General features: G+C 33.1%; 1 protein-coding gene across 2 annotated transcripts; it reads left to right on the top strand.

Moving 5' to 3' along the window:
- The first annotated feature begins 2,124 nt into the window (after positions 1 to 2,124).
- On the top strand, positions 2,125 to 11,894 carry LOC139481971 (sulfotransferase 1B1-like). Of its 2 annotated transcripts, none has more exons than XM_071265543.1 (6): positions 2,125 to 2,264; positions 5,676 to 5,886; positions 6,111 to 6,437; positions 8,096 to 8,196; positions 8,734 to 8,896; positions 11,754 to 11,894. In XM_071265543.1, the coding sequence occupies exons 2-6, from the start codon at positions 5,694 to 5,696 to the stop codon at positions 11,882 to 11,884; spliced, it is 915 nt and encodes a 304-aa protein (XP_071121644.1). In that variant the 5' UTR covers positions 2,125 to 2,264; positions 5,676 to 5,693; the 3' UTR covers positions 11,885 to 11,894. The 2 variants fall into 2 exon arrangements, with proteins under 2 accessions (XP_071121644.1, XP_071121645.1); XM_071265544.1 differs by lacking the exon at positions 2,125 to 2,264 and adding an exon at positions 3,911 to 3,984.
- Positions 11,895 to 18,461: the final 6,567 nt, after the last annotated feature.

The raw sequence follows: 18,461 nt of genomic DNA, 5'->3' as shown, positions 1-18,461 counted from the left end.
TATAATTGAGTTTGAAGATGAAACACACTTTATTTTAATACGTAAAATTAATAAATCTGTACGAAAATAGCAAGACAAAGAAACATAAGATTTAATGATAATTACATTTTCTTGGTCCGTGATTTTTTAAATCATCTGAAAAGAAAGTTTACATTTAGTTCTTTCTTCATTTGATATAACTTATCGTTCCTTTCATTAAAAAGTCATGAGGAGAATGGACACAATACCTACATAAATATCTATGGGTTTTTTTTTTGGTTTGTTTTTAATTCCGGTACATTTTATGTTAAATATTTTATCATATTAAGCAATGTGTATAATTTTTTTTGAATGTTTTATTATTACAAATATGTGCTTAACAAATATATAGGGGATGCAATATATCTGGAACAACGCCCAAGTATTATATTATTGTTGTTGGTGACGGGGAAATGCAGTTTGGTAAAGTTAGTGAAGGTTAAATATTAGAACGTCCAATGTAAATACCAGGTATAATACAAGAATCATACCACTGACATCACTACATATGTGAGATGACACTGTAACACACGTTTCTCAGTGGCGGATCCAGAAATTGTCATAAGTGGGGCCCACTGACTGCCTTAAAGGGGGCCCGATCCGATCATGCTTCATTGATTCCCTATATAATCCGGAAAAGGGGGCCCAGGCCCCCCGCCCCGAACCCCTAAATCCGCCTCTGTTTCTGGAGGTTGAATATCAGAAGATTTAAAGTAAATACCAAGTATAAACCCGAATCATACCAATGACATCACTACTTGTATGAGATAACACTGTAAAGAGAGCTTGTTGATGTAAAATGTCAGGTTCAATGTAAATACCAGGTATAAGGGACAACCATTTGATATTCTGGGGGGAGGTGGGGCAGGAGTATTTTGAAAATAAATAAATCAGCCTAGAACATCACAAAAATAAATGGTTTGTTCTGTGGTAATTTATGATCTGACGTTCAAATTATTGAAATAAATAATTCGGCATGTCTTTCAAACCGTTTTATAAATGCTATTCAAAAGTATGAGATTGGACCAAATTCCTCATAAAATCCATCTTTTTCAACAACAAAAAACTCCGGAAACACTTCCCAATTATTTTACTTATTTAAATGTCTAAAAATAGGTTTCATTACCGGACTCTGTAACAACTTTCTCAATTTTATTACAAGGCCGTAACTACATTGAGGCATGTAGGAAGTTATAACCAAAAGTTTGTCTCAAAAACAAATTGTGTTCACGGCGAGTGTGTTGCAAGTAGAAAGTTCTGTTCTCGGACATACCCCTGGTTTTTTTTTCGTGGTCAGGTTTCTTATTTATTTATTTTTAGTTAGTTAAGTAAGTAAGTAATGACTTTATTTAAAGAGAGTGACTCAATTAGCTTTCGCTAATCTACCTTGAGGCCATCACGAAGAACAAACAGTACAAAAATAACAAAGCTTACAGTTTTTAACATATTATGTAAATGCAATATTCATGCTAACTACAATTCCCTTATATGCATTTTGTTTTGAGACCAAGATATTGTCAAAAAATTATAAAACAGTACTTGCAAGAGAGACGTCCTGAAAGCATGATTTTGCATTATTTGTTCTATAGCTTCTCGGAGCCTTTAGAGGCTCCCAATCCCTGCTTAACTATTTTTTTTTTATCCTCGCTCCACTCGGCATAAAAATGTTTGGCAATACTTTTAAAAAATGCCAGCTATAGCCAAAAGATGATACCATGTATGTGTGCAATACATGTAACGTTTACATGGCATATTTGGAATTCAGAAGTTTCATTTCTGCAACGGATAATGATTAATTCTGATTAAATGGTACATAATGACTTTACTATACATTTAACATGTATTAATTTGGTGAATCAAAAAAATGTATGTTTTTAAATATAGTTCTTAAAATAAATAACCAGTCCCTTGTTTCAATGAAAAAGTGCAGAAAATAAATAATCTGTCCCCTCAACTTCAAAAATAAATAACCGATCCAAAACAAATCCTCCTCCCCCCCCCCTCGAATATCAAATCGTCGTCCTCTAAACGGTATCAACCCGAATCTTACCACTGACATTACTACATGTACGTGTGTGAGATAACACTGACATACATTTGTAACTTATAAAATATATTGATTTGATTTATAAAACGAGAGTTGCATGTTAATAAGACATATTGTATAACCTCCGACATTTAATCAGACAGCTTGGATTAGATACAAATGTACTGACATCAAATCAATAAAAATAAAAACCTACTAGGTAAGTCTTAGAAAGTTGCTTTACTCAAAAACTACTAGGTAAGTCTTATAACGTTGCTTTACACAAAAACTACTAGGTAAGTCTTAGAAAGTTGCTTTACTCAAAAACTACTAGGTAAGTCTTATAACGTTGCTTTACACAAACACTACTAGGTAAGTCTTAGAACGTTGCTTTACTCAAAAACTACTAGGTAAGTCTTAGAATGTTGCTTTACACAAAAACTACTAGGTAAGTCTTAGAATGTTGCTTTACACAAAAACTACTAGGTAAGTCTTAGAACGTTGCTTTACACAAAAACTACTAGGTAAGTCTAAGAACGTTGCTTTACACAAAAACTACTAGGTAAGTCTTAGAACGTTGCTTTACACAAAAACTACTAGGTAAGTCTAAGAACGTTGCTTTACACAAAAACTACTAGGTAAGTCTAAGAACGTTGCTTTACACAAAAACTACTAGGTAAGTCTTAGAACGTTGCTTTACACAAAAACTACTAGGTAAGTCTAAGAACGTTGCTTTACACAAAAACTACTAGGTAAGTCTAAGAACGTTGCTTTACACAAAAACTACTAGGTAAGTCTTAGAACGTTGCTTTACACAAAAACTACTAGGTAAGTCTAAGAACGTTGCTTTACACAAAAACTACTAGGTAAGTCTAAGAACGTTGCTTTACACAAAAACTACTAGGTAAGTCTTAGAACGTTGCTTTACACAAAAACTACTAGGTAAGTCTTATAACGTTGCTTTACACAAAAACTACTAGGTAAGTCTAAGAACGTTGCTTTACACAAAAACTACTAGGTAAGTCTAAGAACGTTGCTTTACACAAACACTACTAGGTAAGTCTTAGAACGTTGCTTTACTCAAACACTACTAGGTAAGTCTTAGAACGTTGCTTTACACAAACACTACTAGGTAAGTCTTAGAACGTTGCTTTACTCAAAAACTACTAGGTAAGTCTTAGAACGTTGCTTTACACAAAAACTACTAGGTAAGTCTTAGAATGTTGCTTTACACAAAAACTACTAGGTAAGTCTTATAACGTTGCTTTACACAAAAACTACTAGGTAAGTCTAAGAACGTTGCTTTACACAAACACTACTAGGTAAGTCTTAGAACGTTGCTTTACTCAAAAACTACTAGGTAAGTCTTAGAATGTTGCTTTACACAAAAACTACTAGGTAAGTCTTAGAACGTTGCTTTACACAAAAACTACTAGGTAAGTCTAAGAACGTTGATCAATAACGAAAACTACTAGGTAAGTCTAAGAACGTTGCTTTACACAAACTATGTTATGTCAAGAGGGATAAAATATTACACAAGTAATCTGAAAATAAATTACTAATTTTTCATAACAATGTGACTCATCAAATTAAGGTTCGAAAATTGGATACATGTATATTATCATATGTTTTTGTCATTCGACAATAGAAACTTGGGTTGTTGCGTTAATATTGAGAACTATTGTTCTGATAAGTATATCATATTATTGTATCCCTGTTTGGTCATTGACCTTTCCATTCATACTAAGATATAGTGCAGATTAGTTACACATATTCACCTTACATAACCTACCATTTGATAACTTGACCTTTATCATAGCGATAAGAAGGCATGTCGACATCTAGAACGTAACATTTTATAACTCCTTTAGTTGTATATAAATAACTTTAAAGTTGCTTTTTATTGTGACATTGTTGGCTGAATCTGGACACGAGTTGAGGTTTGTATATACACCCTGTCTCCTTAAATCTTACGGACACAATCACGAGGCGAGTTGGTTGACTGTAATGGAATATCCGTTTTACAGATGATATTGGATACGTGTTCCTGTCGTAACTACGATCCAGTTCCCTTTTCACGAATGTGACCTGCCGAATTAGATTATTTACGGGTTTGTAATAACATGAGAACAGGACGGGTGTCACATGTGGAGCAGGATCTGATTACCCTTTCGAAGCACCTGAGATCACCTCTAGTCTTTTGTTGGGTTCGTGTCTATTTTTCTATTTTGTGTCGTGTGTACTATTATTTTTCTGTTTGTCTTTTATTTTCTTTAGCCATGGCGTTTTCAGTTTATTTTTTTTATCTATTAGTTTAAATGTCCCTCTGGTATCTTGCACCCCCTCTTTCAGGTACTTACATGTATCAAAATGTCATTGCTTTTCTTAAATGAGTTTGTTATGCTAACGTCATGATCAATGAAGTCACAAGACAAGCCCTTTTCATATTTTCTTAATTTCTAGATACATGTAGCTAATTAATTTTAGGTATTTACATGTATCAAAATGTCATTGCTTTTCTTAAATGAGTTTGCTATGCTAACATCATGATCAATGAAGTCACATGGCTAAAAATGAAGTATGCATGTACATATGTAAGTATTCATTTCGCCTTTGTAAATATTTTTATGACATATTTCTTTAATGGTATTTTTATGAGGAAACAGTAGACCAATTACAAAAGTTGTGGCTGCCACGATATGACCAAGACTTCAAACTGTGGTCTTCAATACTGATAATATCAATCTATCAAATACAGCAATATTTGTATTTACAATGTTATCAATAAGATAGTGTTTTACTGATATCTGCTTTTCCGTATTCTAAAAAAATATCTATTACGAATAGTAAAAACTACACCTAAGTATCATGAACAATTTCAATTTTATAATCACTAAGGACACACTCGACGTTTGTCTCCACTAACAGGGACATTCAAACTAATGAGTCGAAAACAAACTGATAACGCCAGGTCAAAAACAAAAACTAACAACAAAAACCAAAGTACAAGACACAACATATATAAAACTCAATTTTAGGCAACAAGAGCATCATAAAAAAACGAAAAAGAGGGGGATCTCAATTGACATGTGCTCCGGAAAATAAGCAGATCATGGTTCACAAGTGGTACCCATCCTGTACGTAAATGTAGGTTTCTTCGTGTGAATTTTCCCTTATTTTCTCTGTTCCAATATATGGCACCATGGTATGCTATTGTTCAAGGTTTCACGAATTGTGACACCAATTTTCACATGTGGAGAAGGATCTGCTTTCCCCTGCATTACCACCTGATTTCCCCCCTGTTTTGTGCGGGATTATAGTTGCTCAATGTTGTGTATTGTACTGCTGTTTGCCTGTTTCTTTCTTAGTCATGGCTTTGTCAGTTTATTAATATTCTTTTGTTTGAATGTCCCTTTGGTATCATTTGCATTTTATTTTTTGCAAGTCTAGGCAGAAGGCACAATATAGGTACTAATTGAACACAAACTAGCCTGACACCGCGTACAATATAAATTATTGTAATTTCGTTATAGGCGCAACAGTTATCTTCTCGGGCTCTGCAAATATACAATAATTATTATTCAAAGAGTCAACCATTAGAAATTTATACTGCAATTAAATTTTATTGCAGAATTATATTACTCAAACTATGGCATCGGATTTGGAAAAAATAAAGAAAATTAGAGAGAGTTTAGAACCTGTTCCCTTACCGGAGCATGATGGAGTTTGTTATCCATCTTTTCTTCCATTCAGAGAGAAAGGAGCCGAACAAGTTTTGAAAGATATCACTAATTTCCAGTCAAGAGTTTCAGATATTATGATATGCACGTACGCAAAGTCAGGTATTTATCTGTAACATTAAACAAACACGAATGATTAGCTCGAGTAATATGAGTTAATGTTTATGTATTATATTCGAACTCGACGCGCATTGTGTGCATTTTGTTACACAGTATTGTTTGTGAAATTATTATTTGAAATTTTTCAGATATGTTTCCCACTTTTGTATGTTGTCCAGTTTTGTATACATGCATGTCTTTAACGATTTTAATATCCATTTCCCCAGGAACACATTGGATAAACGAAATCACCAGTATGTTAATCCGAAAAACAGCAGAACTCGATAATATAAACAAAGCTACGACGATGCTGGAAACCATTTCCGACTTTTCTGTCACGGATGACCTTCCATCGCCTAGACTACTCAACACTCATTGTCAGTTCCGATATCTTCCGAAGGGACACATCGAACATAGGGGCAAGATAATACACATGATTAGAAACCCGAAAGACACATGCGCATCGTATTATCACCATTCGAGGAAAGACAATATATTTCTTAGCTTCTTTGGAACTTGGAATGAGTTTTTCGACTTGTGGATGTCGGCAAAATGTAAGTTATTGATACATTAATTAAAAGAATAAAAATTGTATTTGCGAATGTGTTAGCAATTATTGTAGTACAATGATCGAAATCTATGTAGACAGTGGTTGATCCCCCCCCCCCCCAAAGAAGTGGCTGTCATGGGGACAGATACAATGTAGTGATATAAAAAACTAATAAACAAACATATTATTGGAAATGGAAACGGAGAAGGTGTAAAATAGAGAACAACCAAACCAAAGAGCGGAAAACAACCCAAGGCCACCAATTAGTCTTCATGTGACCCCTTAACAACACTATATATTAGTTCAGCAAAAATGGAAGTCACTGACAGACGAAATTTTGCGAAATTAATTAACAAAAAATAACAAAAAATACAAGACTAACAAAAAAGGCAGGAGGTTCCTAATGTCGCTTGTGTGCATGTTCATGCCATCGACGTACATTTTGTACCACTCGCGAAATTTCAAAACTCTTTACTTGCACAAATGAACTGCGAATTCGCAGGCATGTTCTACTATAAAAAATTACTAGAACACACCCGCGAAATCGCGGGCATTCAGAGCGTAGTTTAAAGTATGTAAAGTGTTGTTGGAAGAATTTTGTAAAATATTGAATAACTGGAGAATTTCAGCAAAAGTATCATAAGTCATATATAGGTTATTTGGGACAGGAAAATGCTTGTTTTTTTTTATCCCTCCTCCTTTATTTCCAAAATTCCCAATTTTTGGTTTTCTATCAATTTCAATATGAACATAGTTTTCATTTAGTATGTTATGAACATTTAAGTAAGGAGCCTGTAATTCAGTGGTTGTCGTTTGTTTATGTGTTACATATTTGTTTTTCGTTCACTTTTTGTACATAAATAAGGCCGCTAGTTTTCTGGTTTGAATTGTTTTACATTGTCAGTTCGGGGCCTTTTGAAGCTGAGTATGCAGTATGAGCTTTGCTCTTTGTTGAAGGTCGTACGGTGTCCTATAGTTGTTAGTTTCTGTGTCATATTGGTCTCTTGTGGAGAGTTGTCTCAACATGGCAATCATACCACATCTTTTTTTTTTGTAATCAATGAATTTTGTAAAAGATTTAATGACTGGAGAATTTCAGAAAAGGTATCAAAAGTTCACATGAATATTTTTAGCGCTTATCTGTATATCATGAACATTCATTACTATCTAAATATAGTGTATTTACTTTCAATTCTAAGTTTACTAATCGATCCATGGTGGTCATTGATATAGTATACATATCCTCTCTATTTAATAAACCCTGTGACCGCCGTGGATAGTAAACTTGAAAATGATAGCAGATAGAATTCTGAAAATACACTTTATTCTTTGTATATCATATGTATGTTCAAAGTATACAGAAAAACGCAAACCGGAAGTCTAATCTGACTTAAAATTTTGTCCAATGACGGGACAATATCCGGATGCCTTTTTTCTCGTTTTTCTCCCAAAATAACTCAATCTGAATAATCATATGAATGGATGACAAATGCGACTATGCACTGTACCTAAAGGACACAGAGGCGTGTTGATTAATTTATTGTGGAAAGGAGAGAAGCGACACCAAAAATGAGGTCTTCTCGTTTAATAGTATAGATGTGTAGGTGGATACTGTGCATAATAAGTGCATTTTGAATGACTTATACAATTGGATATTTGTAGGTGCCTATGGATCATGGTACACTTATGAAAAGGGAATTGAACAAGCAGAGAAAAACTGTCCTGGCATGATCTTCACTTGCTCTTATGAGGAAATGAAAAAGGTTTGTGATTGTATATTTTCTAATCAATATAAAGTAATCTCCAACCAAATATAAACCTATATCTTCACTCAGTTAAAATTGTTTTTTTTTTATGAAAGCACGATTGTTTGTTGTTCATTATTTCAGATGACAGTAGTGAAAACAATATATTCTTATACATTATCTCTCGCTCTGATAAAATTTTAACTTTGTGTTTCATGATTGTAATTCATTGATATACATGTAACAAGATTTTCAAAATGAGGTACGCGTAATAAGACGGCTCTTTTTATGTTTACAATATATTGTTATGTATTTAGAACTCTTTGAGCTGGATATGAATTCTAAAAAAAAAATAACATTCTGTTTGTCATGTTTTATTTTTTATGCATAAACTGATATCTGGCTAAGTAACTGCACACAATGATATATATCCAATTCCATATACATACATGCAGTCATTTTGAAGTACACTTAAAAATATATGTGCATGTGACCTTGAAACGGATTGTGTTTCTCACTTTAATGGTTATCTATTTTTTTTAATGGATAATAAAGGACCCCAAAACAGAGATTAGGAAGCTAGCCGACTTCCTAGAAGTACAATGCACAGATAAACTTATAGAAGACATTGCAAAAGCAACATCATTTGAGAACATGAAAGAAAATAAGATTGATTTTTCAAAAGCTGGGGACGGAACGACATTCATATATAGAAAAGGTAACTTTAATACTCCTTTTTATCTTAAAGGAAACTTAAATATATTTGTCAAAAATATGCCAGAAACGTATTCTTTGATTGGCGCATGCCAACTTTGAAACAGCGGCGATGTTTCTTCGCCTAATTTACATAAGACAGAGGTTCGGAGAAAAGACTACATGTACATTGTCACTGTTTCGGAGTATGCAATAGGCTGTTTTGCTCCAATTCTAAATAATCTGTATTTTTGTTATAATCGTTTAATAAATAAAAAATATTTGGAAATTCAGTATTCAATCTTACAAGCAACTTGAAGGTATTTCTGTGCATTAAATTTAATATCGTTGCTGACATTTCTTTTACAAGTAACATTTCCCGTTATGTTATGCACGCAAAATCATGAAGTCAATATAACACGAATTTAGATCTTCTCTTATAACATTAAACATTTGCATTAATAAAAACTCATTTCAGTTGTGTTTGTGCTAGACATGCAAATATAGAAAAAATAAGAGTACATGTAATTCTAGTGTGATATGTCTATTCCTATCAATACTTAAGTTAAAAAATCAGAGAAGGCTTACAACATAAAGGATGAAAAAGAATTCAAAATTAAGAAAATGGACGAAAAGAAAAATGAACATCACCATGACAAAGCACAATTAACGACAAAACGAAAAACAGAAAACTACAAAGCATTACATGGAAAACTAAATACTCCGCAACTTGGACCCAACAAACTACAAACGAGAAGGATAATATCTTTTGATTTGAGCAGAGAAGTAACTCGAATAATTCAAGCCCTTACCGTCTCCGATTCTCTCCACCTTTCGAGGAATGTAGTGATCGATAGGAAGCGTAATATAACGACTGGATTATTCGGGTTTGCAGATAAGCAGATCTTTTTTTATATTTACTCGAATTAATACATTGTGTTCAATATAAAGCTATCTATTTTGATATCAGGTTAAATAATTATCCTGATATGTATGTAATATTTTCCACTGTTAGTTAAACATCTCTAAGCCATTCCTCTGGGTTTCTAATAATTATTTTAAACAAACTTCACAATAATAGTAAACTGAAGTTAAATGTGCTAGATAACCGTTACTGAAAATATCAGCCTCCTGCGAACATTTGCTGCAAGTCTGCTGCGAACTTGCTGCAGACTTGCAGCGAACACAGAGTCCGTGTTTGCAGCGTGTTTGCTGCAAATACGCTGCAGATCTGCTGCAAACAATTTACCATGCAAATGAGTGTTTGCTGCAGACCTGCTGCAAACATTTATATGCAAATGAGTGTTTGCTGCAGACCTGCTGCAAACATGTATATGCAAATGAGTGTTTGCCGCAGACCTGCTGCAAACATATTCATGCAAATTAATCTTTCTCCTGCGTGTTTGCTGCAGACCTGCTGCAAACATGTATATGCAAATGAGTGTTTGCCGCAGACCTGCTTCAAACATATTTATGCAAATTAATCTTTCTCCTGCGTGTTTGCTGCAGACCTGCGGCAAACATTTTTATTCAAATCAATCTGTTATACAATTAACCAATGTGCTGTTGTGTACACACCATTTTATCTGTATTACACAGCAAATTCTAAAAAAGTTATGTTACATCCATTCATAAAATAATTCAATTACTTTATCATTTGAAAAATTATCATAGCATAAGTGTATACCTTTCAACATGTTAAATAAGTTAAATTAATTCCAAGAACGTTCTCAAATGAATTACATGCATGAATCTAAAGTTAAAAAAAGATTTATTTGAAGTTCACTTTGCGCATACATATATATATACAAAGCTAGTTTAGTTAAAATTGTCACAAAATCCAACTAGACTTAAATATTGTGTAAGTTATAATCTCTAAGCATATGAGGGAGTATTGTACATTGCATGGTTACATATTTGAAAATGTAATTTTAACCTTCATGCAGATATCTGTGGAGGGAATAAATTCCATAAGTTTACACATTCTACGATGAATTTGTACTTACAAATAATGTCTTTAAAAACTAATCTGTTAATTGCCAAACTATAATGCATCCCTGAACTTTAATATATATCATGACACATTGCAAACATCACCAACATTTTCGAATTTCAAATCTTTATATTGCAGGAAGTAAACAATAGACATGCTCAGTCGTTTTATGTAGTTTCTTGCAATGCTCTTACAAACATATAAAATTGTCAAAGATTCCTGCAATCTAGCTGCGAAAATCCCTTATATTCTTGTTTTTCCTGCAATCTTACTGCAAACATATTTGTTTCTGCAAACTTGCCGCAAGCTTGCAGCAAAAAGGCTGCAAACATTTCAGTTCTGTAAGGGAAGCCGTGTTCGTTCACTGAAAAATATGTAGAATTTAGTTGTAAGCAATTAATAATCAAAACGCGAGATTTGCCGAGCGTTTTTCTTGTTTCATAGCGAGAATCTAGGAAATTCCTATTTTTCCACAATGTACAATTAATATATGATTTATCCTGCAATCTAACATTTAAGTAATGCTTATACATGTAATATGTGTTCTGGCTATGAAGAAATAACATTAAGAAATTGGTGCACACTGAATAACCCACACAGCCACATTGTTTTGGTTATGTTATGACAGTCAGTTCTATTCATTAAATTCTTAATTCTATAGTTAACGATATCATCTTGGCAAAGTGTTGATGACGTCACGGACATATGACAAAATTATGTCTATAAATAGTCGGAGACACTCGACGTTAAGCAACCAAAAGTCAATAAATCTATGAGCTAATAGAGGAAAAACTTCTAGCCATTAATCGGTAACACAAAAATAATATTTGACTGTTAATGTATCAAAGTTATATTTTATGAAAACACGTTCATTATCACTATGTTTCAGGAATAGTAGGAGACTGGAAAAACCACTTCACAGTAGCACAAAATGAACAATTTGATGCCCAATATGTTGAGGAGTTTGAAGACTGTTCATACAAATCTATGTTTGATTTAGAATTATGTACAATAAAGTAATAATGTATCAGGATTTCAATTTTCTACGCCAGACACGGGTTCCGTGTAGTAGATGATTTTTTGTTATTAGTTGTTAGTGGCTTTGAACTAGCTGCAAGTAACTGCAAGTACTCTTAGATCTGTACTAAGTGTCTTTTTGTTGTTGGAGTGTACAAGTACTCGGCCACGTCCACTCTGTTTTTGTTAGATGCACTTCTTGTACATGTATCCATCTAATGAGTTAAGCCTATTTACGGATTGTTATATAATTCGTTCTTATGTTGTACTTTTGAACCACTTTTCCAGTGTAGAGGGATCCAACTTACATGCTTACCCCACCCCCACCCCCCACACACACACATTATATATATATATATGTGCCTTTCTTATGTGAAGATCTTGTAATTCAGTGGTTGTCGTTTGTTATAGTTGACCATGGGGTATGGGATTAACTCATTGTTGAAGGCCGTACGTTGACCTATAGTTGTTAATTTCTGTGTCATTTGCTCTCTTGTGAAGAGTCGTCTCATTGGTAATCACTCCACAGTCATCTTTTTTTCTATAATCATCAGTGACAATGCCATTTTTTTTTTAAAGTCAAAAAGGTCAAATAAAGCACAAAGTTGAAGATCATTGAGTACACTACATTTGCGAATGTAAGTGTTAAATAAAGAATGCATCATCCATTTTGGCGCCATTTATATCACGTGCTGTTCGGTGTGAGCTAAGGGTCCATGTTGAGGCCGTACTTTCACACATAACTGTTTACTTTTTAAACATTGTGACTTGCATGGAGAGTTGTCTCATTAACACTCATTTCACATCGTCTTAATTATATCATGTTTGTTAACATATCTTGACATTTATATTCAATTTGTTAATTGTTTTTTTTTTTCTTTTATTTCTAAGATTTTCCAGTTATAGTTACAAACGCAGAACCGACTAGTCGGCATTTTAGGAATTTAGATCTTCCACCTTTAATGCCTTATGTTACTGTTCTTCCACACATAGGTTTCAGTATATAACTGTTAACTACTGCAATAGTACTATTACTATATGAATAAAAAACAACAAATTTTACAAAGCCACAATGTACAATGTAGCACTAGATTCTTTACCAATAACATAAAATGTGTAGTAACATCGATGAGACAGCTACTAAACGACAACAAATACACAAAGGACTGTCAGGGGCAGAACACAGTCTTCAACAATATACAGATGACAATATTGTAATCTAACAAATAACTGTAGAACTGATTGGTATTGTTTTTCATTCATTATTTCGTACACAAATTAGGCCTTTATTTTTATCGTTTGAATTGTTGTACACATGTTAACTATACCACACCTTCTAATATATATGCAAGGTTATCTGTTATGACGAGCGCAGTTCAACAATACTTTCCTAATAAGATTTCTTTAAGAAATATTCTACACTTTTAATGAAATTTGAAAGAGGGTGTGGATGGTGGTTTACAGAATAGTGAATAAAGGGAAAACATATAAAGAAAAGAGAAAAATCGACCAAAAAGAATAGAGAATAATAGACAAGAAGCATAAACAATACATTTGATTTGCTTTTTGGTGTTTAAATGCCACTTTTTACGCGCCACTTTTTGACTATTTTGTGGCAGCCACTTTTTATTGGTGAAGGAAGACGGAGTTCCCGGAAAAAACAGCTGACCTTCGATAGGAAAACTGGCAATCCTAGTCAATTAAGATTGGAGTCTGGAACTATGGCTTAAAATCAGAACACAGAAATAAAAGATATCCAGACCCTCATGGAAATTAAGTGTTAACTACTTCAATTTTAACAGGTTGATCAATTATTTGACAAAAAAGACATATATTATAAACCGTCTTATAGAACAGTTGTACTTCATGGTGTTCTTTCGTGGTCTGAATTATAATTTATGTGTACCTTTGGTTAACATTTTTCTTCTATCATTTGGACTCCAATCTGTACTCGATTTTTGGGTTTTGAATGTCTTATTTTATTTGTCGTTCTTTTCATTTCTAAAATCTATAATTAAAAGTATTCATTTGATCTTATTACTGTTCGTTTTGAAACATCTCATGCGTGCCTAATGTATATTATCGTATTAAGAAACCGCAAATTTAGAGGTCGTAAAATTTATTTTGCTAAAAAAAAAAAAAAAAAAAAAAAAAAAAACAATTACAAGACTTAGTGTGAAAAGTTAACATGGTGTACATGTATCTACCATTTTACAATAGTTATTTAATCATATACACATGGAAAAAAGAATTGTAGCACCAAATTGAAATTGAAATTAAAAAAAAACACTTTTTATTTTTTTGTGATATAATTTGTTGAAATAGAACTAGTTAAACATTATTTAAATGTCACCTGAGTTTAATTAATAAATATCGACTTGATAAGTTCTTATCTGCACATGCAGCTACTGTACTAGTAAACAATAAAACAGATGTTTTATCCTCATTGTTTTCAACACTTTTAATAGCCAAGTTTATAAAGTTATGTGATTGGCACTTTATAATTAATTGGTCATCCACAACTCATAACTGCAGCAAGATGGCAGATAATCAGCATTAGAGAAGCAGGTATGTCGCTTTGACAATTGTTGGTAATCACCATTCCACTATAAGTCGTTTTGAGAATACAAATTACGCAAAAAACGATGTTAAAGACCTTCCAAGATCAAGAAGACCCCCTATAACATCTGCTAGGGAAAATCAAGTATTGGAAGGTTGGTCAGAAGGAAACCCATTGCAAACAATACAATCCTATAAAGAGGGTGATGACCATACATGAGCCTTTAAGCAAGAACTATTCGAGATCGGCTCATCGCTACTGGTTATCGTGCGATAAGACCATTTCGGGGATCTTTGCCTACGAACAGACACACAGTTGCCCGTTTCAAATATAGTGCAGAGCTCGCCAAAGTTGGAAATTAGCATCGTGGAGGAAGATTCATTGTTCCAATGGAATTCGGTTTTTCTATTTGGGACACTATTGGGCGTAAAGTGCACGAAGGGACACCCCAGTTCAAACACGTCATGAAATAAACAATACCCTTCGTTAGGAATGGTTGCTGCTACCTTAGCAACAAATTAGTCGACTCATGGCAGGAATCAGAAGACGTTAAGATGCGGTCATCCGTTTGAATGGAGGCTGCGCACAAAGTACTAATTCTTTGTCGTATAACGATCAACCATGATGTGAACAAGCATCTAAATATGTATTTTGAAATGTCTGACATTGGAAAGTTCGACTATAGTAAAAGTTGTATTTTACAAAAAACACCTTATTTTGAATACAAGTTTTGGTTAGATAAAACCTTTTTTTTATACATTTGTTGTTCGTTTTAATGCCAATGTTATCATTAACTACGTTTCAATATTATTTTACAAATATTTTATCATATTCCATCCAAAATAAGAGGCTGATTTTTCAAGTTTTAAAATCAAGCTGTTTCAATACTTTTTTCCATGTATAGTTTGTTACAAGGTTCTAACATCAAATTGTGTCTATAGATAAAGGAGATGTAGTATGATTGGCAATGAAACAATTAACCACCAAAAGTGGAAGTAAGAGGAGACGGGCTCCAGCTAGCCCCTAAACAAAAAAGGTATTAGTTTAGTGAATATGAACGTCACGCTTTCCTCAGTAACATATAAACTAACATGTGTAGGAAAGCACAAAGAACAGAGGCTCCTGACTTGGGACAGCCGTAAAATTGCGTATTCCTCCTCCTTTTTATATAAACAATGTAGAATAAACAAACATACGACAATACACACAAAAACAACTCAGGTCAAAAGAAGTCAAATATTTATAAAGTTGAATTCTTTGTTTCGTCATGCTATCTAACAAATTGGACCTTCTTATCAAAGTTAATGTATTACAAATACGTAATAAATGGATTAGTATAAGAGACGAGGAGTTGTTTATTCTGAAGATAATAATATTTTAGAAATGAAATTTGAAATGCAATATTTAAACTTTACTACTATTTACAAATATGAATTATATGCATGCCAATATTAAACAAGAGTGCACGCGCTGAAATGTCTCGCCTTCTTTATTACTTATCATTGATATTATGTTAATAGTCCTAAATATAGAGCTGTATTACAACTGTCACATTAACTTAACGTTAACCAAAAAAACTTGAAATTGAGCTATGAACTATGCAAATGAGGTGAAGGCCAGATGAACTATGCCAGGCATACATGTACATCTAATAGTTCTGCCATACAACAAATATAATTGACCTATTGCTTATATTTTAAGAAAAAAGGACCTAAACACAAAAACTTAACACTGACCGATGAACTGTAAAAACTAGGTCAAGGTCAAGTAAAACCTGCACAACTGACATATAAATCGTAACATATTTCCATACACCAAATAAAGTTGACCTATTGCATATAATATTAGAAAAAAGACTAGAACTCCCAAAATTAACTTTACCACTGAACCATGAAAATGAGGTCAAGGTCAGATGACACCGGACAGCTAGACATGTACACCTTACAATTATTTTATACAAAAAATGTAGTACACCCATCGCATACAGTATAATGAAAATAGACCAAAACACAAAAACTTAACTATAACCCCTGAACCATTAAAATGAGGTCAAGGTCAGATGACACCTGCCAGCTAGCTATACCTTACAACCATTCCATACAACAAATATAGTAGACCTATTTCATATAGTATTAGAAAAAAAGATCAAACAAAAAAAAAACAACATACTTATAACCACTGAACCATGAAAATGAGGCAAAGTTCAGATGACACCCGTCAGTTGGACACGTTCACCTAAAAATCGTTCTATACACCGAATATACAGGTACTACTTGTATTGCTTATACTATCTGAGATATAGACTTGACCACCAAAACTTAACCTTGGTCACTGATCCATGAAATAAGGTCAAGCTCAAGTGAAAATTGTCTGACGATCGAGCTTGTAAGGTACGCACAGACCAAATATCCTAGTTATCCTATTACTTATAATAAGAGAGAATTAAAAGTAATCACTGAACCATGTAATTCAGGTCAAGGACATTGGACATGTGACTGAGGGAAACTTCGTAACATGAGGCGTCAATATACAAAGTATGAATCATCCAGGTCTTCAACCTTCCAAAATATAAAGCTTTTAAGAACTAAGCTAACGCCGCCTCCGCCGGGTCACTTTCCGTATGTCGAGCTTTCTGCGACAAAATTCGCAGGCTCGACAAAAAATACGTTATGAACATATAAAAACATGAAATGTCCAGGGGGGTCTCATCCTCATTTAAACGGTCTCAGGTAGGTTTTCACTATATATTTGCCCTGTGCCCTTTGTCCTAAAATTTTGACAATATGTAGCTGAAAAGTGACAACCTAAGCCCTCCAAAGATATCGAAGACGACATTATTCTTGGAAATCCTTCTAATACAACCTTTATATATACAGAGTCTATAATTTAATTCATTTTTAAGCACATTGAAAGTTCAGGGGGCTTTCATTCTCATTCAAGCGGTTTCAGGTACATGTAGGTTTTCATTATATATTTCTTTTTTGCATGTTTTGGGCGCTCCAAATATTTGTATTTATATTCCTAAATGTCTCAAGAGTTATCGGTTTTTGTTTTTGTTTTAAGAAACATCGTATATAAAGTTACATCTTTAATTTTTTTTTTATTGACACACATCTTTATTACATAAAGACGAATATATGCAAGTTAGAAAAGGGTTTACATTCGAGAACAACGAGAATTTACGATAGGCTTGCTTGTAGAGGTCATGAAACGTTTTCCTACGTATCTTATCAGTTCTCTTAACTATGAAAATCATGCTTTTAATGTTATTAAGTATTATTATACTTTTGTTATGATTTTAAACAAAATTTTGAATATTCAACCGACTCAACCGACTGCTAGCAGCCGTTTGGATATTGAATATCGAATTGAATAACGAACCGGCTTCTAACTTTACACACATCAAGTATGGGCTGTTTTAAATGAAATTCTCTTCCGTTTTGACCGGTTAACTATTTATAGAATGATGTCTCTCATAACTCTTTTACGAGTGACATAAACATCTATTTATGTATTTATGATATACATGTACATGTAAATCTGAAGCATCACTAATGTAAACAAAGACAATGCGAAAAATAATCTAGTAAGGAAAATTTGCCTCTAAATATTTTGAGGTTTGAAAAGTGTTTGCTGGTAAGAAAAAAAAATCAAATAAATCAAGCAATTCAAAAATTGCATATGTATGCTTGTTTTCGCTGAAGTGCCACTTTATGATCTAGGTTGAAAAATTAAGGAGTTTAAAGAATGAAATATGGACTTTCCCCCCGACATTTGTTAATAATGAAACTTGATATATAGTACACAATGTTCCAAGGTAAACAACTGCCAAAATGGTCTTTTAACAGAGTGTTATTTTCGTATTAAAACCATTGATTTGAAGCAAAACGCGAACATTTTTTATTTTAATTTTTGTAATTTTAAAAACCGTAATTTTAACCAAAAAAAATAATAAATCAATATATGAACCTCAAATTTTGAATGCATTTGGAAATATTTGAAAACTGAATACTCATTTTT

Source organism: Mytilus edulis, chromosome 7, assembly GCF_963676685.1.
Source record: "Mytilus edulis chromosome 7, xbMytEdul2.2, whole genome shotgun sequence".
NCBI classification, from domain to species: domain Eukaryota; kingdom Metazoa; phylum Mollusca; class Bivalvia; order Mytilida; family Mytilidae; genus Mytilus; species Mytilus edulis.
This window is presented reverse-complemented; position numbering and strand designations above follow the sequence as displayed.

Bases quoted from the DNA above. Each gene is read 5' to 3' on its own strand.
- LOC139481971 (XM_071265543.1), top strand. From the start codon at position 5,694: ATGGCATCGGATTTGGAAAAAATAAAGAAAATTAGAGAGAGTTTAGAA. The intron at 6,438-8,095 runs GTAAGTTATTGA...GGATATTTGTAG, and splicing joins CTTGTGGATGTCGGCAAAAT to GTGCCTATGGATCATGGTAC. The intron at 8,197-8,733 runs GTTTGTGATTGT...TGGATAATAAAG, and splicing joins CTTATGAGGAAATGAAAAAG to GACCCCAAAACAGAGATTAG.